Source organism: Exserohilum turcica (genome assembly GCF_000359705.1).
Source record: "Exserohilum turcica Et28A unplaced genomic scaffold SETTUscaffold_5, whole genome shotgun sequence".
NCBI lineage: Eukaryota > Fungi > Ascomycota > Dothideomycetes > Pleosporales > Pleosporaceae > Exserohilum > Exserohilum turcicum.
In genome coordinates, this window is record NW_007360266.1 from 2017170 (window position 1) to 2040969 (window position 23800).

At 53.2% G+C, this 23800-nt stretch overlaps 12 protein-coding genes across 12 annotated transcripts; 7 read left to right on the forward strand and 5 right to left on the reverse strand.

Annotated features, from left to right (window-relative positions):
- Positions 1–399: 399 nt before the first annotated feature.
- SETTUDRAFT_22250 (glycoside hydrolase family 20 protein) lies at positions 400–1459 on the forward strand (the record flags this gene model as incomplete). Its single annotated transcript, XM_008030564.1, has 3 exons — positions 400–405; positions 465–1356; positions 1443–1459. 3 exons carry the CDS (start codon positions 400–402, stop codon positions 1457–1459), a joined length of 915 nt encoding a protein of 304 aa, XP_008028755.1.
- A 32-nt stretch (positions 1460–1491) lies between these two features.
- SETTUDRAFT_22251 (glycoside hydrolase family 20 protein) lies at positions 1492–2177 on the reverse strand (the record flags this gene model as incomplete). The annotated part of the gene is made up of 3 exons (XM_008030565.1): positions 1492–1854; positions 1955–2107; positions 2166–2177. The coding sequence occupies 3 exons, from the start codon at positions 2175–2177 to the stop codon at positions 1492–1494; spliced, it is 528 nt and encodes a 175-aa protein (XP_008028756.1).
- A 107-nt stretch (positions 2178–2284) lies between these two features.
- On the reverse strand, positions 2285–3959 carry SETTUDRAFT_120424 (uncharacterized protein; the record flags this gene model as incomplete). The annotated part of the gene is made up of 2 exons (XM_008031046.1): positions 2285–3653; positions 3709–3959. The coding sequence occupies 2 exons, from the start codon at positions 3957–3959 to the stop codon at positions 2402–2404; spliced, it is 1503 nt and encodes a 500-aa protein (XP_008029237.1). The 3' UTR covers positions 2285–2401.
- Positions 3960–4212: 253 nt separating this feature from the next.
- Positions 4213–5527, forward strand: SETTUDRAFT_94415 (uncharacterized protein; the record flags this gene model as incomplete). The annotated part of the gene is made up of 4 exons (XM_008031047.1): positions 4213–4273; positions 4337–5016; positions 5073–5199; positions 5256–5527. The coding sequence occupies 4 exons, from the start codon at positions 4213–4215 to the stop codon at positions 5525–5527; spliced, it is 1140 nt and encodes a 379-aa protein (XP_008029238.1).
- A 1826-nt stretch (positions 5528–7353) lies between these two features.
- On the forward strand, positions 7354–8837 carry SETTUDRAFT_164880 (uncharacterized protein; the record flags this gene model as incomplete). Its single annotated transcript, XM_008031048.1, has 2 exons — positions 7354–8023; positions 8078–8837. Coding segments are annotated over exons 1-2 (1294 nt in total), but the record flags the coding sequence as incomplete, so codon positions are not given.
- Positions 8838–10074: 1237 nt separating this feature from the next.
- SETTUDRAFT_33846 (uncharacterized protein) lies at positions 10075–11225 on the reverse strand (the record flags this gene model as incomplete). The annotated part of the gene is made up of 3 exons (XM_008030645.1): positions 10075–10257; positions 10360–10533; positions 10590–11225. The coding sequence occupies 3 exons, from the start codon at positions 11223–11225 to the stop codon at positions 10075–10077; spliced, it is 993 nt and encodes a 330-aa protein (XP_008028836.1).
- Positions 11226–11904: 679 nt separating this feature from the next.
- SETTUDRAFT_164881 (uncharacterized protein) lies at positions 11905–13234 on the forward strand. Its single transcript, XM_008031049.1, has 3 exons — positions 11905–12106; positions 12186–12610; positions 12667–13234. Exons 1-3 carry the CDS (start codon positions 11929–11931, stop codon positions 13000–13002), a joined length of 939 nt encoding a protein of 312 aa, XP_008029240.1. The 5' UTR covers positions 11905–11928; the 3' UTR covers positions 13003–13234.
- Positions 13235–13683: 449 nt separating this feature from the next.
- SETTUDRAFT_94331 (uncharacterized protein) lies at positions 13684–14250 on the reverse strand (the record flags this gene model as incomplete). Its single annotated transcript, XM_008031050.1, has 3 exons — positions 13684–14054; positions 14105–14175; positions 14228–14250. The coding sequence occupies 3 exons, from the start codon at positions 14248–14250 to the stop codon at positions 13684–13686; spliced, it is 465 nt and encodes a 154-aa protein (XP_008029241.1).
- A 680-nt stretch (positions 14251–14930) lies between these two features.
- Positions 14931–17347, forward strand: SETTUDRAFT_43304 (uncharacterized protein; the record flags this gene model as incomplete). The annotated part of the gene is made up of 3 exons (XM_008030686.1): positions 14931–15180; positions 15208–16462; positions 16514–17347. 3 exons carry the CDS (start codon positions 14931–14933, stop codon positions 16938–16940), a joined length of 1932 nt encoding a protein of 643 aa, XP_008028877.1. The 3' UTR covers positions 16941–17347.
- Positions 17348–17941: 594 nt separating this feature from the next.
- Positions 17942–19423, forward strand: SETTUDRAFT_156075 (uncharacterized protein; the record flags this gene model as incomplete). Its single annotated transcript, XM_008031051.1, has 2 exons — positions 17942–18260; positions 18288–19423. 2 exons carry the CDS (start codon positions 17942–17944, stop codon positions 19421–19423), a joined length of 1455 nt encoding a protein of 484 aa, XP_008029242.1.
- An 848-nt stretch (positions 19424–20271) lies between these two features.
- On the reverse strand, positions 20272–21585 carry SETTUDRAFT_164882 (uncharacterized protein). The gene is made up of 2 exons (XM_008031052.1): positions 21205–21585; positions 20272–21148 (listed from the first exon to the last, which is right to left on the reverse strand). Exons 1-2 carry the CDS (start codon positions 21358–21360, stop codon positions 20333–20335), a joined length of 972 nt encoding a protein of 323 aa, XP_008029243.1. The 5' UTR covers positions 21361–21585; the 3' UTR covers positions 20272–20332.
- A 1519-nt stretch (positions 21586–23104) lies between these two features.
- On the forward strand, positions 23105–23565 carry SETTUDRAFT_33852 (uncharacterized protein; the record flags this gene model as incomplete). The annotated part of the gene is made up of 2 exons (XM_008030646.1): positions 23105–23232; positions 23319–23565. 2 exons carry the CDS (start codon positions 23105–23107, stop codon positions 23563–23565), a joined length of 375 nt encoding a protein of 124 aa, XP_008028837.1.
- Between the last annotated feature and the right edge of the window lie 235 nt (positions 23566–23800).

The following is a 23800-nucleotide window of genomic DNA, read 5'->3' on the forward strand; positions in this document are numbered from 1 at the left end:
TACCTACTAACCAATAGGCTACGAGCCTCACCTTCATCTAGTTAAAACCCCTCCTAAATATCGTAGCTAGAAACAACCTACTTAGATACTTGTAGGCCTAAAAACCCTACACGTCTTATATAGCCCTTCGGGCTGAAAAAGGACGTTAAACTAGAATAATAATAATAATAATAATAATAATAATAATACAGGCTTATAGAGGTGCGCAGGTTTAGTGGGGTGCGGCGCTCGCTTGTACGCGGCGCTCGCTTGTAAAACACGTTATTCTTCTTTGCATCCTTGGCCACCGCAATATGGCCGAAGCCTGTGACATATGACCATGGAGATGGCGTTCTTTTCATTAAAAAAGACATCTCCTTCTACCGGTACAAGGCCAGCTCACAACATGTGGGTTCACTCATGCGTGTGAATTCCCCTTTAGCATCATCGTCTTGATTTCTAACACTGAGGGCCTACAATTACAGGACAACGGGACACTCGAGTCGCAAACAAGTTACACGGATTCATCAATTGGCGAGGAGGCTGATGCAACTAGTAACACTGTCTCTGGAGATGACATAGTCGAATTCGCGACCAGAGCAACGTGGAAAGCCCTCTTCCTCCAAAACTTCGACCCGTGGAAATTCCGCCCTCGCGATTGGCAGGAACCCTCTCCCGTTTCTGCGGATGCGCTATATCTCTCCCGCATCAATCTAGGGCTTCTCGGCACCGACCCGGCAAACATCGCAAGACCGCTTGCAGGCGAAGTCGACGAGTCGTACAGCCTCAGCGTAACCCAACAAGGCGTCGCCACCATCAGCGCCAACACCTCCATAGGCCTATCACGGAGCCTCACCACGTTTACCCAACTCTTCTACGCGCACTCAGACCAGCAAAATGTCTACACGCCCCTCGCCCCCGTCTCCATTTTCGACGCCCCCAGGTTCGCGCACCGAGGCCTCAACCTCGACGTCTCGCGCAGCTACTACCCCGTCAGCGACATCAAGCGCCAAATCTCCGCGTGTGCCTACACCAAAATGAACCGCTTCCACCTGCACGCCACCGACTCGCAAGCCTGGCCTCTCGAGATCCCCTCGCTGCCGTCCGTCTCGGAAAGGGGGGCCTACCGCCCGCACCTCGTGTATTCAAAAGACGACTTTGCACACTTGCAGCGCTACGCTGCGCTGCAGGGCGTCGAAATGATTACTGAAATCGATATGCCGGGACACACGTCCAGCATCGCATACAGCTTCCCCGAGCTCATTGCTGCCTTCAACATGCAGCCTGACTGGACGGTATATGCAAACGATCCACCGTCTGGGACACTGAAACTAAACTCGCCCGCCGTCCGCACCTTTATTCAAACGCTCTTCAATGGTGTGTTGCCCCGCGTCCAGCCTTTTTCAAGCTACTTCCACACGGGCGGCGACGAAGTAAACGTGAATGCCTATCTGCTCGACGAGACGGTCAAAAGCAATGATTCAGCCGTCCTGACGCCCCTCATGCAGGCTTTCATTCGCGCACGCCCCTGGCCACCAGGCGTTCCCTCATCTCGCTCAGGCGGGGCGCAGCATCAAAGTAACTACGGTTGCGACCGTGCTCGTCTTTGGCGCCGCTCCACAGCACCTCTGCGGCGGCGGCGGCGCGCGGCCACACCATCTGGTCCACGTTCATGGGATCGACTTGCTGCGACCACATGTGTGCTTCGCCGCCGATGACAAGGTGCTGCTGGGCGGAGGGCACGCCGGCTAGCGGATCGTACGAGTAGATCACACGCCAGTTCTTGAAGGGCGCACAGTAATCTGTAAAAGGCCAGTAGCGCGCGCTGACGGACGGCGCGTAGTTGATGTATTGGCCTGTGCCGCAGGAGAGGTACTATTTCGTTAATGTTAGTACAAGAAATTGACAGAGTATAGTCAGTGTTCTTGATAAAATGCATATCAAGAAGTGAAAAAGAGCAGAAAAAAAAACTTACCCAAAAGTCATAGTTCCCTGCGATGACTTTATGTCCCGTTGCCACAATATCCGCCACGGATTTGGAGCTCCGCCACGCCTGCACCACAACGTCAGATGCGAGATTCAGTTTCCACTTTAGCAGCATTTCCTCCCAGACGATGGGGGCGAGACCCTGCGCGCGGATCAGGCCGTGGGCGTGGTCCAACCGTCATCCAGATTCCGTATTGTACGCGAGACGGCATCGTGTGTCAGCGCGGGTACGATGGCATGGGAGACGAGTAAAGTAAGGCAAATAGAAGGAAAGAGGGGCGGTGTGCTCGGAAAATGGTACATGGCATGGCATTGCGGGTGATAAGGAGGCGTGATGTCTGAAATTCGGGGGGGTTTGCGCATGAAATGCATCCCCCAAAAAAAGTATGCAAGGAAAAATCTTCCACAAAGGTGTACAAGACAACACCATTTTGTGCTAAAACTCCATTGCATCGGCAGCCTCTTCCCTCTCGCGCTTCAGAGCCGGCTTCTCGTCGTCCAGCAGCGCCGCGACAAAGCGCCTAAAGTAGTCCACGTACGGCTTCAGGCTCGTCTTGTCCCAGTCCTGCATCTTCTTGTCTGACTCGTCGCCCGTCCAGTCGTCGATTTCCTGCAGCAGCTGTGTGACGGTGGGTACGCTTAGGGGGTCAAAATCCTCGACTTTGCGTGTGTCGATTGGGACGCAGACCCTTCCTGTGCCCGGGTGCACTACAAACGGGCTCTTGAGCAAATGGTTGAGTTTCTTGGATACTTCGGCGTCGAGGCGCGGGTATGTGTATTCGAGAATGATGTCTTGCTTTGCTTCTCGCAGCTCTTTGGGTGTCTTGGATAGAGCGCCGGATTCGGCGAGCGCGTTGATGTCGGACCATTTGGAGGCGCTGGGCCGCGAGGGCGCCGAGCTCCATTTCTTCTGCAAGGCGGCTTTGAGGGTGGGGTCCGGGAGCAGATTGAGGAGGTGGGCTGCCTTTTCGTCGCTGGCCCAGGGATCTTGCTCGGCTAGAATTGACGTCTGGAAATGCTCTTTCAATATGTCCAGGCTGCGCTCCAAGTGTGGGTGTAGAGGCCGCTTGGCGTGGACCTTTTTGCCGCCCTGGTCGCCGCCTTTGAGGAGTTCCAGGTAACTAGCTACGGAGCGCCGTTTCTGGTCGTCCATTTCTCGTGCGCGCTTATCGCAGACCCAGGCGTGAGCACCACGACGACCAGAGTAGACCCAGAGTATGTGTTTGAAGCCAAAGTCTTCTCGCAGAGCAACGTCGATAGTCTTGATGGCCATGGTAATGAACCCCCAGCACTTGAGACAAATGTTTGCGCCTGTGCAGCACGTTCTGATATCGTCATAATCCGTCATATCGATATCAAAGACCAATTCCTTCATCAGCGGTCGGAAAGCGCTGGCTTTTCGCAGCGTCTTTCGGTCTCTTGGGTTGGTGCTGTACATGGGGCCGATTTCGAAACGTGAGGGCAGCATGCTTATGCATTGCTTTCGCAGTAGATCGGCCGAGGGAAAGGACTGGTAGCGTAGGTAGGCGTCGTTGGGCAGCGTGAAAGCGAACTCGCGATGGGCAAAGTCGTTGCTCGGAGTCGCCGAATGGTTGAGCCATTGAAAGAGCGGACGAAAAGGAAAGAGACGCTGGTAAAAAGCCCGCATCACATCTGGGTCGGAGAATGACGATTGAGATGTAATCTTGCTGTGCCGTGTTAGTCGTGGAGCACCAAGCGGGGGGTGGGCAGGTGGGGGCGTACATTGGGGCGGGCTGTGATGCGTCCTCTTGAGATGTGGGCGCTGGAACGCTCGAGGGAAACTCTGGGTCGGAGTCTGCATCGTCGAACAATTCCTCGAGCTTCACCTTGGCCGCCTCTGCTGCGGCCGCTGTTGGGGCGTCTTCCATAGCGACATCGGGTGTCTCTGATTCGGGCTTGGTGGTGTCAGGGAGCGAGACGGCCTGCGATGTCTCTTCTGCAGGTGTAGACTCTGGTGTGACGGAGTGTGGCATCGTGGGTATCATGGATTGATCGTTGCACGTCTAGATAGACACTTTGGCATGTGGGAGTGAAGCGTCGGTCACAATCAACGCGTAGAGCGAACGCGCGCACGCGATTTGGTTGCAGGGGTACCCTTGCACGCGTTTCTTCAATTACTTCCCCATTCGGCCAACCATCACTCATCACAACAGCAAACAATCTACACCCCGCCTGTCCTCTGCACCTAGGACATGCACTTTCATCGATACCGCAATTACGGCAGTCATGGCGGAGGAAGATACCGTGAACGGGAGTGGATGGATCTCGGATGACAGCAGTTTCTATGGTAGGCACGGAACACCAAAGGCTAATGCGCATCTTGCAACCGCGCTTACTGACACATCAATAGGCAGCGATGAGGAGAAACAGCGCCTGACTGAACTCGTGGGAGACATTGATGCAAGCCGATTCTGGAGAGCCCATGCCAAAGACATCAACGTTATCATGATGGCTGCGAGAACCCAGCTCCTCGTAAAAACTACCGGCATTGGCATAGCGAAGCCGCCTTCTTCCAGCGATCACGACGATGCATCCAAATCCAATAGAAGCAAAGCAGGAAACTCATCAACTATACGCGAGCAGGCTTCCACCATGTCTGGCCTCAACCCCAAGGCCGTGGGGCAGGAGGACATCGCAATATCTGGCAAACGCAAGCGAGAGCCGTCACCAGGGCTCGAGTTGTTCAACCCACTCCAAGGACGTCCTGATGCATGGCAGCTGGGTGAGTCTGTAGATGAGTTTGTCAGACGCCTTCCGCCAGTCACTACTTCCGTCTTCACGTGTCCCTGGATCTGGGCCGAGAATCCTCATCGCAATCCTCGCGACAAGTCATCATGTCCGCGTGTTGGCGACTTTACAACTCACGGAATGAAACTACTTGAGCAGTCGCTAGATAACCGCCGTGAGATCCAGAAAGCAAGTGCTTCACAGCCAAAAGGAATGATGACCAGACAGCTCAATCAAGAGAGCAAGTCTTTACAAGAGCGTATCGCTATCCTCGCAAAAGACACCAATGTCATCTCTGGGAAGGTAGTTTAGATCAGTTTCGAGTTGGATTTCACGTTTTCAGGACTGATCCTCTACAGTGGATGCTGTTTCTTAAGCCTATGGATGTTACTCGGGTCTGGAAAGAGATCGTAGCAGGTGTCATCGACAATCGACTTGGCTCTAGCTGCAAGGTGGCAACGGATGACGAGAGTGAAGAACGACTGAGTGCGTATTTCAGCGTCTCAAAAGGAAAAGACCTGTTCGTGCTAATTAGTTCGCAGTCTGTGTCTACACCAAAAACTTCCAAGATACCCAAGATGTCCTGCGCGTGCTCCAGGCGCTAGTGGAGATGGGTCTGGTCTCTTCTGAAAAGGCTATTTACTACAAACCTGACGCCTACACATACCTAGATCTGAGACGCGAAAATGCAGCCGAGTACGGACTACACGCGAGCCTCTATAACTCACGGTCAATGCTGGCCTCTAGCAGGGTATCCCAGTCAGCCCCTAAAACGCAGAAGCAGTCTGTGCTGGACAGGTATATCTTGTCGTGAGAGGTTGCTTCTATCGCTGCAATGAAGCGAGAGACTCCCGACGGTAAAGTCTACGAGGATGTAAACCTAACTACCATATCCAGTGCTTGAAAGCGAATGGAGTGCTTCCTGGGTTCCTGATACGTTTCCCGGTCATTATTGCATACGTGGTCATCAGTCGCAGGCTACCCGTCAACGCTAATGTCGCGCCGGACGGTGCTAATTAATAACTTTTTTTTTCTCCCGCAGGCGACACGCTCCAGATGCTCAACAAAGCAGCCACTAGGATGGTTGCGCATCATGCTAATTCAGGTTTTCCGAGGGGGCCAAGACAAACGTAAGGGAAACAAAACCACCATGCGGTTTGAGCGCAACGGGAAAGTTTTTAAGCCCTACTGTACGTACGCAACATGCAGCCAATACATTCGCAACCCGGCACATCATGTCTGCAGAAGCTGCTGACCGCCACAACGAGTTGAGAACAGCCGCTGTGTCGCTGGAGCCTTCCGAGGCAGGTGGCGCCGCCGGAAACGAAGCAGAAGCGTGAAACGGACAGTTTTCGTTACTCGATAGCTACTCAGACGGCAGGGCTCCGGATGCCGTAGTTCGCCGCTTATGCTGGACGACCGTGACCGCCGATCACGGCGTGTCAGAAGTACGGGGAGGCCCGAAGTCTCTTCTCAATCGTCTCTCGATGCGTGTGGGTTTGGCCTCATTCTCAAAACACAATCTTGGTGGCTGGGGGCTGTTGCGCTCGTCAGGATATCCGAAGCTAGTTGAAACGGTACGCCGGAAACATGGTGGAAATGTGATGGCTAGCATGACTCTCGGTCAGCTCCGGAAACAGCCAGGCCACGCACATGGGGCTAGGCGAGCGGTCACCGCAACGAGGCCCAAGTCACGGTATTTTCGTTACTCGATAGAAACAAAGGTACGCTGCCTGGCATCTCCTTAGCTTCTCCGGTGGAATCGGGCTAGCCTCTCGATGGCTTCGGCACTCACAGGTCCCTTTGTCACCAGGCCGGAAACCAAGCACTGGAAAAATACAACCTCCTCCTAGCAGCAAGAGTCGCAGCGGAACATCGGTGTGAGATTCAGGATGATTGCTCTAGATATTCTACGTTGTAGAGGTATGACGCTCAGCCGTTGGCCCTGCGCTAGTTCTTGTGGAGCTAATCGGAGCGATTTACTGCATGCCTATCGTACACTGCCACATCCTTACAGTTGCTTATCGCGTTGCATGCACGTTCCCCAACACCTTTCTACACAGAAATGAAACTTACCGTCTTCACCGCTCGACGGCACCAGAGGCGGCGATATTAGACGCTCGACTAGTAAGAGGCTGCAAAATATCCACGCCCCACACCTCGGGCCTTGCCAAACAACGACATCCCACTCGACCAAGGGCATAAATTGGGCTCATATGCACACTAAAGTCCACCAACACGAAGCAGGGTCGAGGCGCTTGGCCAAAGCGGCCGCGATAGTCTCCCTTCGCCTGGATTACTCGATACTATCGAGCAATGTGTAGAGCAGGGTTCCCCGATGATCCACGGGCCCCCTACGCCACACTACCTAGACCCGGTTTCCAAACACGATGCTTCGAGAACCGCTCGGGGTGGCTCCTAGCTCAAGGATAGATAAGGGCCTGTACCCCAGGTTTTGGCGTTTCTGACATTGGTTATCTGAGCATGTGAATCGTTCTTCTTTCGAAATCCTGTCTTTTGCCTCCAAGCGTTGCTACGACCCGTTGATTCAGGCCTCTTCGATACACAGACACGCAACACTGCCGCCGTCTTATCAACGCTTATCTGCAGCTCACCGAAGACAGCCACACACCCTCCCCGCGTTTACCGAGGCCGGCCTATTTGTGTATATAACTCGTACACCTCGAGCGCGGAGCTCGCCGACTTGCACCTTCACTGCCTACAATCGCCTGTCCTTTTCGTTTGAGTCCAGTCAGAAAGACTTCCGCCTTGCAACATGGCTCCCCACGCAACGACACCACCACCACCTATGCTTCTGGAACGGCCAACTCCTCCTATCCGTGTACTAGCTTCTTCAAGAGCCGTCGTCGGTGGCCGGCTCACTGAAGCTACAATTGTTGTATCAAACATTACCGGCAAAATCACATCTGTCTTCCACTCGGTGCTCCCTCCAACGGATTTCCCCGAAGGCACGCCATACACGGACTACTCTCCACGGATGTTATTGCCTGGACTGGTCGACGCGCATGTACATCTCAATGAGCCTGGCCGAACAGAATGGGAGGGTTTCTGGACCGGTACCCGAGCAGCGGCTTTTGGCGGAGTCACTACTGTCGTCGACATGCCACTGAACGCCATCCCACCAACAACGACTGTTGAGAACCTCAAGATCAAATGCGAGGCAGCAGAAGGAAAATGCTGGGTTGATGTAGGCTTCTACGGAGGTATCATTCCAAGCAACGCCGGCGATCTCAAGGCACTAGTCAAGGAGGGCGTTCGAGGATTCAAGGGCTTTTTGTGCGACAGTGGAGTATGTTCTATACTACTAGCTCTCCACATCATGTGATACTGACGCCGTACTCAGGTCGACGAGTTCCCCGCCGTTTCCTCACTCGACATCCAGAAAGCGCTGTTGGAACTCAAAGACTGCGCCACCACACTCATGTTCCACGCCGAAATGATCCCACCCATTGCCGACTCGGTCGGCGACGACGTGCAGACATCCAACCCGCCTCTCGCGCCAAAGGGCTCTCTAACCTCGTACGACACATTCCTGCAGTCGCGGCCCCCATCCTTTGAAACGTGTGCCGTCGCCGAGATCCTGTCGCTCGCCCATCTGGCTCCCGAGCTGCAACTCCACATTGTGCATCTATCGGCCATCGAAGCCATCCCTCTGCTGCGCAAGGCGCGCGCAGAAGGCGTCAAAATCACCGCCGAAACATGTTTCCACTACCTGGCTCTCGCCGCAGAAGCCATCAAGGAAGGCGACACAAGACACAAGTGCTGTCCGCCCATCCGCGAGCAATCCAACCAAGACGGCCTGTGGGAAGAGCTCCTTCAAGACACCGCCGACGGCGTCATTAAAACAGTCGTATCGGACCACTCGCCCTGCACACCAGACATCAAACTCTTACCTGCGCATCTAGCACCCACCTCATCCTCATCCTCATCCTCCTCATCAACAGAACAACCACAAACCCAGCCCAACCAAGGCGATTTCTTCAGCGCATGGGGCGGCATTTCCAGCGTCGGCCTCGGCCTCCCCATCATCTGGACCGAGGGCAAAAAGCGCAACGAGAAATTCCGCATCGAAGACGTCGTACGCTGGTGCTGCAAAAACACCGCCGTGTCCACTATAAACTCGCACCGCGACGGACCGCCCAGCCCGACCAAGAAGGACTACATCAACTCGCAGAAAAAGAAGGAAGGACAAAAGGAACATGATAAGCAGGATCATAAGCAGGATCATAAGCAGGATCATAAGCAGGATCATAAGCAGGATCATAAGCAGGATCATAAGCAGGATCACAAGCACGGCTATGGTTCTGAGGACGAGGAAGACATCGAGGACGTAGCCGCATCCACTATCCACGACCAGGAAGCACAATTCGCCGATCTCCACAACCGCATCCAAATCCTGAACCACCACCTCAACACGATTATCAACCGCGTCTACGATATCCACGAAGTAATGGAGGAGAACCGCCACAAGGATGATGAGAAGTGGGAAAAACTCATGCAGCGCATCGTCCCTATCGACGACCGCGGCGCCGCTACGATGCGCAACGTCGAGAAGGTGGAGCGTGCCACGGCCCAGATACTGCGTGACTTGGAATCCAAAGATTTCAAGGATATGATGGACCAAATCCACCGCGCGCTCGCGAGGAACCAAGAGGGTGTCATCAGGAACCTGCCCGACATAATGGGTGCTGGTAAGTTTTCCTCACGTCAAATACTAGGATGTGTGGCTAACTTGTGTGATAGTCGTCTCCAGCAGGGGTCCCAGCATGACGACCTTTTTGTTCATGGCTTTTGCCGTGCAAATCACCATTACCGGTGCGTACATCTTGTACAAGAAGCGGAGAGACAGTACCCCCAAGAAGTACTTGTAAAATCAACCATCCAAAGCCCTCTGTCCCGTTTTTTTATGTACACGAATTGCTAGCTACCCGATTGCTTTGGGCCTCTTTTTTTTCCTTCCTTTTACTTCCGCATGTTAGATAAGGGACGCTCGCAACTGGCATATTGTTGCATGGAGTCGAGAACAACGCTGTGTTTATAAGCGCATTGCTTTTCAAGTGTAAAATAAGACGATAAAAAAAGATGAATGAAAACTATGTCTATACTCAATGACCCGGATACACTCCTCCGGAAGAAGACGAGAAAAAAACAATAAAACCCCCCCGCTTCCCGTATGACATGTTGGCCTGAACACCTTCTATGCAACTGAAATACAATAAAAAAAACACATGCCCTCGAAACCGAGTCCTTCTCGTTATATCGTCACCACCATTGCCATCATTACCACGCACCAAACCCTATTCAATCAAATGGATAAAAACGCCACTCCCATCCATGCATCTACGCACTCCTCTTCCTCTGCTCAAGCAGCAACTTCCCCTGCGGCCCCGTCTTCTCCAGGAAGCCATCAGCGCGGGAGAAAATGCGTTTACCACGCAACCACGTCTCGCGCACGACACCCCTGAGTTTCTTATTTTCATACGGCGAGACCTTGTTGCGGAACAGCATGGTGCTGGGTTCGACCTGGGAATACACATTGATGTTAGCGAAATTTTTTTTCCCCCACGAATGAAGTAAACTGGTTCAACTAAAAAAAAAGGGGGAAAGGGGGGGGGGTAAACATACGGTAAATTCAGCGGTATCATCAAAAACCACAATATCGGCATCGAATCCAACACCGAGATCGCCCTTGGTATGCTCGAGACCGACTTGCTTGATGAGCTTGAACACTTCAAACGAGTCTGGGTTTTCGGCAGAGGAAGCGCTGATACCAAAGTAGTAACCTTCGGGGAGTTTGACCTGGAGTCGCAGTAAGTGTACCGGACAAGTAGAGACCACGACCAAGCCAATAGTACCTTGTCCGTCTTGAAGCAAAGTGCGCCGTCAACAATGACCTCCAAGTATTCTTGCGTGTGGTGCAGCTTGATTGGCGTGAGCTCGCCGCGGTTTCTGTATGCATAGTCGCATTTGCCAAAGGCCAGCGTGTCTGGATCAGGGTGCGCCTTGATGTTCTTTGTTCCATCATTGAGAAAACCGCGGATGGACCCTCCATGGCCTTCGTACTGGTCTATGAGCAGCACGAGTCCATCGAAGTTTGGCGCCGTAAACAAGCTCGAGGGTGGCTCCCCCGCCTGTGATTCCTTGACATACCAAAACTGCAGGTTTCCGCCTCCTCGCTCCATGCCTGATGCCCTAAAGTCCAACTGTGCCGTCCAGTCGCCTTTGTGGTACAGCGGATCTGATGCCCATATTGAACCGCGCTTGTTGCCAGGGTACGGAGGCGTAAGAATGACGCGGTCGGAAAGGACTTGGGGCTCATAGTCGTCTGCGCCTTTGACAGTGAAGTGAGGGATGTCATGGTAGTTGGGTGAGATTTCGTGGCCCGGTTGGTAGCCAAAACTGAGATTTTCTATAATATGGTCGGCGTTTGCTGTGTAGACTGCGAAGGCCGACCAAGCAGCGAGGCGCAGCGACTGCGGCGTGATGTGCATGGTGGAGAGGCGCGGCGACTCTGTTCAGACTGGTATGGCTTTGAAACTGCTTCTGTAGACGGAAAGTGTAGTACTTGTTGCATGTGCCTCGCGAGACTGGTGTGCGATAAGTATTCGTGTGCAATTGCGCCCTTTGGCCCAAGTGAAACCTACCTCGTGCTCTGTACCAGCGGCTCGGGGCCACGTGTGTTGCGGGACGTATTGCTTCGGCTGTGAAAACGAGAGGCAATCAATTGGGTATCACTAAACGACAGGAATGGATAAGGAAACAAATGGACCGCCAAGTGGGCAGACTGCGGGCTTAAGTGTAATAGTCGAGGGAGCTTATGGACAGCTGTGCTTTAACGTATACAGATGACATTGATTGGGTGGCCCTTGCGCAAACATGCTGCGACAAGTACGGCACGCCCCTCTGCTAGATGAGACGGCAAGGCCGTGAGGGTAATTTGGTCTGGACCTCGGGGTAGTAAAAGGTGTTTCAACCTCATGCACGCACAGCAGACTGCAGTCAGTAGACCAGAAACGAGCTTGTATAGCGCAGCAAGGGAGCCAGGCCCCGCCATTGTCGCGATGCGGAGGCATGTCTTGGCGGCGGGCGAGCGTCGGGGGTTGTGATTCGCCGACGACCATTTTCTCCATCGTCGTCGAATACCTCATCACCGAGCTCCATCCACCCATTGCCCCTCACACGCACACGGCCAACATGTCTGCACCGGATCCCAGGGAAACATGGTCGCGCATCCAGAATGAGCTCACGAGACGGGGCGTTCGACTCGGAGGTGCGGGCGGCGGCGGGCCACCCAAGGGCGTCTTTGGCGGCATTGGAGGCCTGCTGCTCGTCGGTGGTGGCATATGGATGGCCAACAATGCGCTATTCAACGGTATGTCCATACCCCTGGCAGGGCTCGTGCAGGCCCGGCACACCCTGCTGCAACAAGGCGGAAGGCTGACCCGTGACAGTCGATGGTGGCCACCGAGCAATCAAATACACGCGCATTGGCGGTGTTCAGAAGGAAATCTACAGCGAAGGAACCCACTTCCGCATTCCCTGGTTCGAGACGCCCATTACCTACGATGTGCGCGCCAAACCACGAAACGTCGCCTCCCTCACAGGCACCAAGGACCTGCAAATGGTCAACATAACCTGCCGTGTGCTGTCGAGGCCGCGGGTCGATGCGCTGCCCCAAATCTACAGGACACTGGGCACAGACTACGACGAGAGGGTGCTGCCGTCGATTGTGAACGAGGTGTTGAAGAGCGTGGTGGCGCAATTCAATGCCAGTCAGCTCATCACACAGCGTGAAAACGTCAGCAGGCTGGTACGCGACAACCTAGTCAGGCGAGCTGCGCGTTTCAACATCATGCTCGACGATGTCTCTCTAACAGTGAGTACCCAATGCTCAACTTCCGGCTGACCCCGCAGCCAACTAACACAGCCCAGCACCTCGCCTTCTCCCCCGAGTTCACCGCCGCAGTCGAAGCCAAGCAAGTCGCTCAACAAGAGGCCCAGCGCGCTGCTTTCGTTGTCGACAAAGCGCGCCAGGAGAAGCAGGCCACGGTCGTCCGCGCGCAGGGTGAGGCCCGTTCCGCCGAGCTGATTGGTGATGCCATCAAGAAGAGCAGGAGTTACATTGACCTGAGGGAGTTTGAGAATGCGAGAGCCATTGCTAGTATCCTGCAGCAGAGCAACAACAAGGTCTACCTTGACAGCAAGGGTCTGGGTCTGGACATCAGCCAGAGCACAGCAGACAAGGAGCAGAGGGCGAACAGGAAGTAAGGCGGATTGGATGAAGAGGATGAGTGCGCGAGCTCTCTTCGCACATGACGACCATGTATAATTACTACCCTTGGAAGAAGCGTGCCCATGCTTAGCTTTCCACTCATGTCTAAATAACAATAAATGTTCTGACCTCACTCGTGGCCGTGTCAACAGAGGCTTGGCATGCTGTATAGTCTGCTGAACCAAGTCGGAGCAGTCTTGCTTTTACGTTTACCCAGTTCCATTGGGCTCACCCCACTGACTCAAGCACCCAGATACGGATGTCATGGCGGTAGCCAGCTGGCAGTCATCATCGGATTCATGGCAGGGTGACGAGTAAACGCTGGACCCTAAGCGCCGGAATCACCGCATCAGGCCGCTAGGACTACAGGCGCCATGGTAACAGCAAGCCGAGATCATGTTTCCGGAAGTCCGCTCACTGGCCCTTGCGCTCCTACACGGACTTCAGCTCATCGAGCACGGGCGAGAAAATTGGCGAGAAAATTAGCGGGCGAATGGTATGGGCTGACGTCAGTCACTGCGAGCAAGTTTCACGGCCAGTTCACATTCAGTCCATGACAAGGTTGATTGGTTCTACATGTGCGACAATGTGGTGAAGCCTATTCAGCTCCTCCCAGCAGTGCGCCGCGCTGCCATAACTCGTTATCGATCGTGTCGCGTACCCCGGAGGCGACGCGCTTATTTGGCCTCGTCGAAAACGTAGGTGAGGTGGCACTTGCCGCAGTACTGGCGGTTGTGCATGGCGGCCATGAAGACACCAGCACCGCACTCGGGCTGGGGGCACTCGCGGCGGAGGCGCTCGATCTTGCCGTCGCCGTCGACCTTGTAGTACTTGAGCACAGCTAGCTTGGTCTTCTTGCGCTTGTGCTTGATCTTCTTGGGCGTGGTGTAGACCTTCTTCTTCCTCTTCTTGGCTCCACCACGCAGGCGGAGGACCAGGTGAAGCGTCGACTCCTTCTGGATGTTGTAGTCGGCAAGCGTGCGGCCGTCCTCGAGCTGCTTGCCGGCGAAGATGAGACGCTGCTGGTCCGGGGGAATGCCCTCCTTGTCTGGTGGCCTGTCAGCTGCGAACTCGAGCGGCCGCCTCAACCGCACGTACCCTGGATCTTGGACTTCACATTGTCGATGGTGTCCGAAGACTCCACCTCAAGGGTGATAGTCTTGCCCGTGCTGCGAGGCTGTCAGTGTCTGGCAAGCGGGCGTTGCGCGCGTCGAGTCTTACAGGGTCTTGACGAAGATCTGCATGGCGGCCTAAGCAATCGTGTCGTGATTGCTTTCCTCAGCGTGATGCAGAAGGGGTGTGGAGGGAAAAAGTGCGGCGGGCAAGTCTTGGGCGTTGAAATTCATGTGGATCGCGTAAGCGAGCGCAAGCGTGGCGGCCGAGGCAGGGGCCCGTGCGGCGTGGCGATCGAGGGCACGTGACGCGCAGGCCAGGCCCGATCGGGACGTTAGCGCCCACGTCGGGCGCGGGCGGCTAGCCGTCGCTGGGGTGACGAGGCGGCTCGCCATTGTTGTGTCCAGCCTTGATACGGTAATACACAGCTATCCCCGCCTGCGCTACATTTATCCTCCACTTTGCTCTCCATCTCTTGCACCCACCCTTTCCTCATCTCTAGTATCAATCGTGCATTTAGCGACTGCCACTAAAGCACATCCCCTCCTGCACGCATAGTCGCACAGGCTCCGGCCAGATACTTACTTGAGAGACAGGCTACTGGGAGACTGCATCTGTACTGAGGATTTCATAAGGACACCGACCGCCCGGCGGAGCGCCGCTTGCACTGCGTGAGGTATGTTTGTATGCAATGCGTGCACGCGAAATGTGACTGCTAACACCGCCATTTAGTTTCGGACCCCATAGGACTTCCCCCCTCCTCGAGAACCGACTCCGGACTCGACCTGCATTAGATATGCTGTCCACAAATATGCCAGCCGGCATCCAGCGCCCGCGCATCCAGCACCGACGACAACACTCGACCCCAACCGTGTTCGACGCGGCTACAGTACGCCCATCACCTGCTAAGATCCAACGACGATCACACCGCACCGGCATGAGCTTGGACCTACGCGGCCTCAACCTAGAGCCCATCCATGCCGCGGCGCGACAAGCCCAATACCAGGAACTAACCCAACAGCCAGGACCTTTCGATGTCCCATCCTTCCAGCAGGAGGACAGTACGGTAAGTAATACTAACACTCTAGGACAACCATCACAGCATTCTATGCAAGTAGCGCAGCCGCACAGACAGCCCCAGCCGGGCCCCCAGGAAGCCTTTTTGGCATCCCCAGTACAGATCTCCTCCTCCACACCACGGACCCCGCGAAGGTTAAGCCGTCTGCAGTCTCCCAAGCAGCTCCCATCCTCCCCCTCTAGACCCCCCACTGAACAGCAATTGAAAGAACTCCACGAGCACATTCAGTCTGTGTATGGCTCATGTGGACAAGTCTTCATCAACATATTACCCACACCCACTGCGACGCCGCAAAAGCCGGTGCAGTTGCAGAGGCATGAATCTTTTGTTGCCAATGCTCACTCGAATTTGTCCGTCATGACCGATGTCAATCTCGAGCCCACTCCAAAGGCCATGACCTTTGACTTTGAGAACCCGGAAGTGGACCTCGGGTACGACTCATCCTCCTACTACACCTCCGACGCCTTGTCGCCATCGCCTGCTTCTTCGCCACGACAAAAGTCAGTCCAGGCCTTCTTGGAGAACATCGAGGAGAACCAAGAGATGCTCTTCTCACAACCACCCGCGCTGTTGCCTACTCCCCATGACTCAATGTCGATGAACAGCTTACCAGCATCCATGGAACCATTCTCGCAGCCCCAAATCTTCAACGACCTCGAACTGGACGCTAGCTTCGAGTACACGGGTATCGCGCCGGAAGAAGTTCAGAGATACATTAGCGAGCAAGATGCAACAACCGGCAAGTGGACTTGCCTCTACCAAGGCTGCGGCAAGGTCTTTGGACGAAGGGAAAACATTCGGTCACACGTCCAAACACATCTTGGTGACCGCCAATACAAGTGCAACGGATGCGGCAAGTGTTTTGTTCGACAGCACGACCTGAAGCGCCACGCAAAGATCCACTCTGGCAACAAGCCCTACAAGTGCCCGTGTGGTGCAGGCTTTGCACGACAAGACGCCCTTACACGTCACCGCCAACGAGGCATGTGCGTCGGTGGATTTCCCGATGCCGTTCGACGACACGCAAAGCGCGGCCGACCGAAGAAGAACCGGCCAGAGATGGAGCAACGCGTCGACAAGGCCAACAGGGCGCGACGAGCTCTCGTATCGGCGCCTTCATCCTCTGCTGGCTCACCGCACTCGGACGATCGATCTCCTTCACCGCTAGTTGGACTTGAGTCGACCGAATCTCACGATCTACCCCAGCTGCTTTCAGGTTCACAGAACTTCAACGACCCTATGAACTCTTCCGTAGATCCTTTCAGGTTAGTTTCTCTACCACTCCTGCTGCTCTTCACATCTAACAGACACACCAGCTTTGAGGCATCGTCAAGTCCTTACGCTGAAGGTCCCAACCTTGCTGAGTCGAGCTTTACATCGACCGCCTATGATGGCGATTCAGCGTCTATGAACATTTTTCAACAACTCTCTCAGCATTCGCATACACCTCCAATGTCGCCTGCTGATGTGCGTCCGCCTTCTGCCGACTCCACCAAGGGTTCGCACGTACCTGTCGACCCTAGTCCTCTGAAAGTATCGTCCTCACCCTCGCGGTCGTCGATTCAATCGAGTCAGTTCACAACGCCGCCAACCTCTCCGGTTGACCCCAAGGACAACATTGAGGAACTCTTCGACTCGATGCCCGATACTTCGTACTCACAGTTTGATCTTGAGATGAAGGCAATGGGCGACTTCACTTCTTTGGACTCGTCTCCGTACGACCTCTTGGACTTTAGTGTCTAGAGCAGTCTTGCTAACTTTACGACATATGCGTGGAGCTGTATGATATTGGTTTGGGATCTTACGAACGTATAATGACTTGGCGTTCGCAAATCTCTGGAAGATGTTCCGACGCATTGCTTTCAAACTTTCGGGGCGGGTTCTCAATTTTTTGGTCTGGTCAAGCGTTTTATTTTGGTACGAAAGAAACATGTTTCGCTTCTCGTTTCGGTATAATAGGGGCCGCAAGGTGTGGGATTACGCTCCTTTGTCTGGCATGTTTGATTTTCACAAGGCGCATATGGTTAGGATATTTGATGGTTGAACGCGTGAATGAGTGCAGGATGTCTGCCGCGACATGTCGCTATGACAGACGAACGCCTCGGAAGAAATGCGACAACGTTGAAGGGCTTCTCAATTGAGAAGCATCTATTTGATCTCCAATCTATGTTCCTCTCGTGTGTGACCAGTGCCCGCAATCGAATGGCTAAGAAAAGTAACGAGCATCCTTGCACATGTTGTTGTTTAGGGTGTTGTTGTCGCAGAGATGCTAGTGTTACGGGGCGGATGGACGCGGTTGACGTCACGACATTTGATCGCGTTTGGGCGCGTCACGCCAGTCCCTTTCTTCCAAGCCCAGCCTTCTCAAGATTGCACAATTCTAAGTGTAGATCGGTGGCTTCCAGGATCGTGTTTGGAAGACGCTAATTAGGGATAGCTAGCCACTCATCTCTTTTCCCGATGCTGCCGCCCGCCACAAGTCCGATTGTACCTGAAGGCTAGCACCGCATCTATGATGTCGATGCAGGGGCCAGACAAAGCAATCATGGAAATATGTCATCCCGTTGCAAAACATGAGTTCAACGACTCAGGGCAATAATGATGTAAGTGGATGGCTCAGCGAGGTGCAGAGGAGGTTGGTGGTGGAGGTATAGATGTGTCTGTGGACGTTGACACTGCGTTATCAAACTCTCTTCATCTCTCAAAACACACTTTACCCTTCCTTTGGTTCTTGTCACTTAGCAATGGCACAATCCATGACCAAATCCAAGGCCCACATCCTGAACTTTCAGCTCGACATCGACGACAGTTGTGGCCTAACGGCGCTCATCAACGATGTCCGCTTCCATTTCATGATTGAACCTGGGGAGCTGAAAAAGTCACCCTCAAAGCAGTTGTATCGCGAGTACCTCAACCTGATAACAGCATTCCGTGAAGCGGAAGAAAGGGAAGAAGACCGAGTCGAAGAGCAGCTGGCTAAAGTCCGCAGCAATAAGAACAAAGTCAGAGAGGGCTCAGAGGGTTCAGAGGGCAAGGACAGCGGTATCGACGTCACGGCAGACAGTGACGATGATGAGTATGTTGAGCAAGAGGATAACGATGCAGAAGAAGACGAAGGTCCCGATTTTGCTAGCGCAGGCATGGAACTGCGAAACTGGATACTGGCCTTGTTCGCCGACATCACTACCACGGACGCACCACCAGACCGCGAGCCAGAGGAGTCCACACTACACGAGTGGTATCACGGCCCAACCTACTTCTATACAATGGAAACCGTCAAGGGAGAGCCGTCCCCCCGACTTCTAGAGACAATACCCCGCCTGGAGGCCATGATTGGCGAGCACATTCCACGCATGAAGATTCCAAAGTACATGCAGAACTACAAGCTACCCTGGCTCGACGCCAACGACCTGGTTGTCCAATCCGAAGTCAGCATGCCGCCCCCCATCCACCCGGGGCAAGTGCTGCATAAAGCGACGGGCCAAATCTACTTCTTCAAGCCCGTGGTCGCCGACCAGCCCGACTCGGTGAAACGCGAAATCAAAATCCTGCAACAGCTAGCTAAGCTACATCTCGACATCAAGTTCCCGCATCTGCGAGGGTTCGTGGCACATGGGAACAGCAGGACCGAGGTTATGGGCCTGCTGCTCGAGAACATCCGCTACCCTACGCCCCTGACCAAGCTCCTGCGGTCCAGCGTCGACGACGCCGCGCGCGCCGAGTGGAGCCGCAAGAGCGAAAAGTACGTCACGGCTCTGCACGACAATGGTATTATCTGGGGCGACGCCAAAGCAGACAACTTCATGGTTGACGCCGACTCGGAGCTATGGATCATTGATTTCGGCGGCAGCTACACCGAGGGCTGGATTGATCCCGACATCAGCGAGACGCTGGAAGGCGACGACATGGGCTTGCAGAAGATCCAAGCCGCGCTCGAGGATCCAGATACGAATACAACGGATTTGGGATTGCCTGATGAAGACGAGGATGAATGTGATGCAGAGCAGGACAAGGAACTAACGCGAAGTCATGGCTGTAGTACGAGTAGTAGTAGCAGTGTGGCCAGAGAGACGGCTAGCACCTTATTTGTGACGGAGAAGTTAGCCGGAGAAGAGGTGACGAGGACGCAGAAGCGGAAGAGAGCGGAGCGTGAGATTGATCCAGGGCCCGTGGAAGAGCAACTGGGAGAAAGTGAGGGGAAGAAGAGGAAAAGAGCCTATGATTAATAACCCTTGTGTAAAAAAAAACTTTCTCTCTGTATGTATGTATGTATGTATGTATGTATGTATGTATATATGTAAAACACCACCATAGTTTATTCGGCTTATCCGACTGAATCGCTGTTGCCCCTTGCGACTCGAGTCCCCCGGCTTAGACTTACTGCCCAACCCTTGCCTGCTGGATGGATGGATGTGCGAACGCCCAAATACTCTTTCTACAAGTAACTGAGAGAAAAAAAAAGAATGAAAGTATATAAAAACTCATCGATATTGTTTCCCTTTTCCTCTTGATCTCCTTATACATGGAGCGCACGTGTGAAGTGAAAAAAAAAAGTGAGAAGGCCCAAGACACACTTAATAAAAACCAAAACACGCAAACTTGGCACATGCGCATTCGTAAGTATCATTGTGTGTGTGTATGTGTTTTTTTTTCCAATTCTTGCATGTTTCTTCTCGGTACAGTAACTTGACGATTCATACATGTAGCATGTCGACAACGATGACGATGACAACAACAATAACAACAACAACAACAACAACGCTTGTTTCCATATATTGCTAACTTTTTGAATAAATGATGTGGGTATATAATATATATATTCGTAAGCAGGCTTTTGTTTCTTTTGCCGCGTACAAAGTTTGTATCTGCAAGGGGGAAGGAAGGGAGCAAGTACACATGTGCATTAGGCACTAACAGCAAAGGAATATTGAAAGAGAAAGAGAAAGAGAAAGAGAAAGAAAAAAACAGTTGTTTCTGGACTACACACACACACACACGCGAGCCACTATAAGCAGGGAAACCCCTGGTTTGTAGGTACACAAATAGTGACAAAAGGTTGATACGTAGGGCCATGAGGATTAAACGCGTAGCTATTATTTGTCATTAGTGTACAAGTAAGTGGCTTAGATTTAGTACTACCAGCTTACAGACGTGCACAGCACGACTGCCGCTCCCAGCATGCCGATCATGACAACCGAAAGCGACTCGCTCGACATCCTTACCGCAGCTCCCAACGCTTCGTTGGCGGGGCCTGTGGCCGGACCAGGCGCAATCTCACCCTGCCCGTTGCCCTGGGCGCCGCCGGCACCAGACCCGCTTGATCCGTCGCCGCGACCATTGCCGCCGACCTGTCCGCCGTTGCTCATTGGACTGGTCTCAATCGGAATGACCCGGATAGGCTGGCCAGACGGGTTGCTGACGCTGTTGACTTGTGCCTGGAAGTCCTGCAGGGGGTTTTCAAGCATCGCGCACGGCATGCGGCCTCCGTTTGCATTGAGGGGGCCCGGGGCAGGCTTGGTCGTCAGTTGGCCAGCGCCCGGGAACGCCTGGATGCTGTTTGTAACGCTGATTGGGAGGTTAAAAATCGTGTAATGGTCCACGCCGTTGAGTCGGTAGTTTTGGTGGATGCTAATGTTGTAATCGCCCCTTGCGGTTGCACCGTCGTCATCGTTGTTGTTGCCGACTAGGCACTGTGGCCACTCGAAGTTTATATGCTTGACTGTCTGCCCGGCCTCCTGGTTGAGCATGTTGGCCAGCGGAGGCGTCGAGGTCGTCATGTTTGAGATTGTAAAGTTCTTCTGCGTAATCGTCGACGTGAGGAACAGGGTGAAGTTGAAGACCTGGGTGAGGGGGTCGGCGATATTTCGCGGTGGTACAGGAAGTTTACCATCGCCCGATATATCGAGGGCTATCTGCAGAAAATCGCCGCCCTCAGGTGTGTAAGGTTGTGGCTGGAATTGGTCAGCCCAAGGCCTTCGGTTGTGCGCACATAGCGTCGGGCACATACTGCCAATATTATCCCAAGTCCGGGAGTGTATATCCTCCCGTTGACAATAGTGAAAGCACTGTTGTCCGGTCCGTTATTCTGCCCGTTGCCATTCTTGTCGTTGCCGTTCTGGCGCACGTGAAGTTCCCCTGGATTTGCAGACCAGGACCCCAGCATCTGCGCCCCGGCGGTTTTAAGTAGTAGTATTAAACATAATAAAAAGAAAGGGACCACCGGGAAAAAAGAAGAGAAGATCATTGCTCAACAACGATGCGCATGCTGGCCAGCAGGAACAGAAAGGAAAAAGGAAAAAGGAAGAAAAAAAATCAGAGTACGGCGGAGATTGGTGCCTGAGGAATGCAATCTATCGGCACCCCGGGTTAGCAGGAAATGACGGGACGCAGCCGACCGGACTCAGTCATAAGCAAAGTCCGCCCGTGGCGAGTGTGTGAGGCCTCGCGCGGGTTTTGTGCATAATGCTTGGTTGACGACGAAAACCGGATTTCCAGCAGACTTGGTCGAGATCAAGCTAGTTGGGGTTTACGCAAAGTCTCGAACGTGGTGTGCTGAGACGCCACATGTCTGGGGTGCCAGTTCGGCTGGGGTTCACCCGGCGGACGGCCCGTGCTCGCTTGGTCAGGTGCTTACATAGCTATACCTTGTGCCCTAAGGATCGTATTCCGCGGCAGATATACGATGTGGCTGCTGTCGTGAGCGGAGGTGATTACTTACTTTTAGCTGTGTCCCGCTGCAATCCGGGGGAGACGGGTGCCCATTTGCATGTGCGCCCAAAGGCTCCGTCATGTGACGTGTTCCATGCTCCCCAAGTGTCAACTGCCCTTCACGCGTTAGAGAAAGACGGAAACAACGTAGCAAACCTGCTTTAAAGCTCCTTGTGTAACAGACCGCTGCGCTATCGTGAGGCTGTTAAGGACAGCCTGTTTCAATTGTCTAGTCGCTTGCCGCGACCAAGGCACGTGTTTCCGACCACTCAAGTAGCACGAATTCCATAGTTCATCCCTCCATGTATCAACGCATTCAAATCCTGGGGAACCAGTCTCGTGTTGAGTGTTCTATTTTCTCTCTCTGTTCTACCACGATCTGCAGCTGTTAAAATCGCCATGTTGAAACTTGCACTGTTGCGCGCGAATGGTTCCCTATGCGTCGACTCCACAATGCCCCTCCTATACTACGCCTTAGTGTGCCTCAGAACATGTCTTCCAAGTCCTATTAAATTAACAAGTCGCGACATGGTGTGTGAAGTTGGCCTACTGCCACAAGCTACAGCAGATGTATTATGCGCCACTACCGTTGATGTAATCATGTGTTGTTTTGGACGCTTTGCTAGGATACTTGCGCCACCACTTACTTGCTGATATGAATGCGTTGTGGGGAAGATGAAGAGCCAGCTCTCTATCCAGGCTCTGAATCCATCTTCTTGATATGCGACATGGGCGCCAACACTAGTTTTTTCATCGTACATTCGTCAGTGAAGTATCTAGCGCTATACTGCGGAGTCGCATGCCACCAAGTGTGCAGCAAGTGTCTTCGCAACAAATTCTGGTGGAAACAATTCATCCCCAATGCGAACGAAAATCAATGCCCAGCTCGCTGATACACTTGAAGATGGCGGGGCTGTGGAGCACCATCTCTGCATCGGTGCAAAGCAGCATTGCGCAAATATACAGTGTTGCCGATCCTACCCAACGGGTCTAAACACAACCGAAAATAGACGTAATATTCTACACAGATAGCCGTCTAGAGGTGCAATGTCAGAAATGTGATGTGTAATGACACCCAGCCAAGCCCAACAGCGATCTCCTACTTGAAACAGAACTCCGTAAGCTACCGGTACTAAGCTTTGCCACGCACCTATGGCGATGACACCCCTCCATGCTAAGCTTATGGACCTGCGATGATCATGACGCTTTTTGGCAACAATGAATCTGGGTACCAGGTCGACGGAAACTTTTTCTTGCAGAAGGGAGATCAGCACGCTTATGCGGGCAGTGTGACGCGATGCGACGACATCATACCAAAGGATCGACAGTGTGTAGTCTCTTGCTATTATGCTTGTGGTTCAGATGAAGTCAGTAGTAAAAAAAAGGGGTGATGGAAAACACGTCACAAAGCAGAGGTGATGATGATAATGATGATAATGATGATAATGATGATAATGATGATAATGATGATAATGATGATAATGATGATAATGATGATAATGATGATAATGATGATAATGATGATAATGATGATAATGATGATAATGATGATAATGATGATGATGGTGGGAGCGAACTGAGAGAAGTTGCATACAAGGATAATAAAACAGACTTGGTATCGATCGGCTTCGTAACTACTTTCGTGAGAAGTACAAAATAAATAAATAAAAAACATTACAAAGGAGAATAGGGTGAGGATAGCCGTTTTCTAGTGCCATTGCGGCCGGTCATCATATCGAGGCGAGTGCACACCAGACGACACCGACGACGACGCGCTAGGCTAGTCACTTTCGTGCAGCTCCTGCGTATGCGTGTGTGCCAGTATCTTCTTCCACTCTCGGCGAGGCTTGCGATGCTCGGCGGCCGGCTGTGACTCTGCACCATGAATTCTGTTA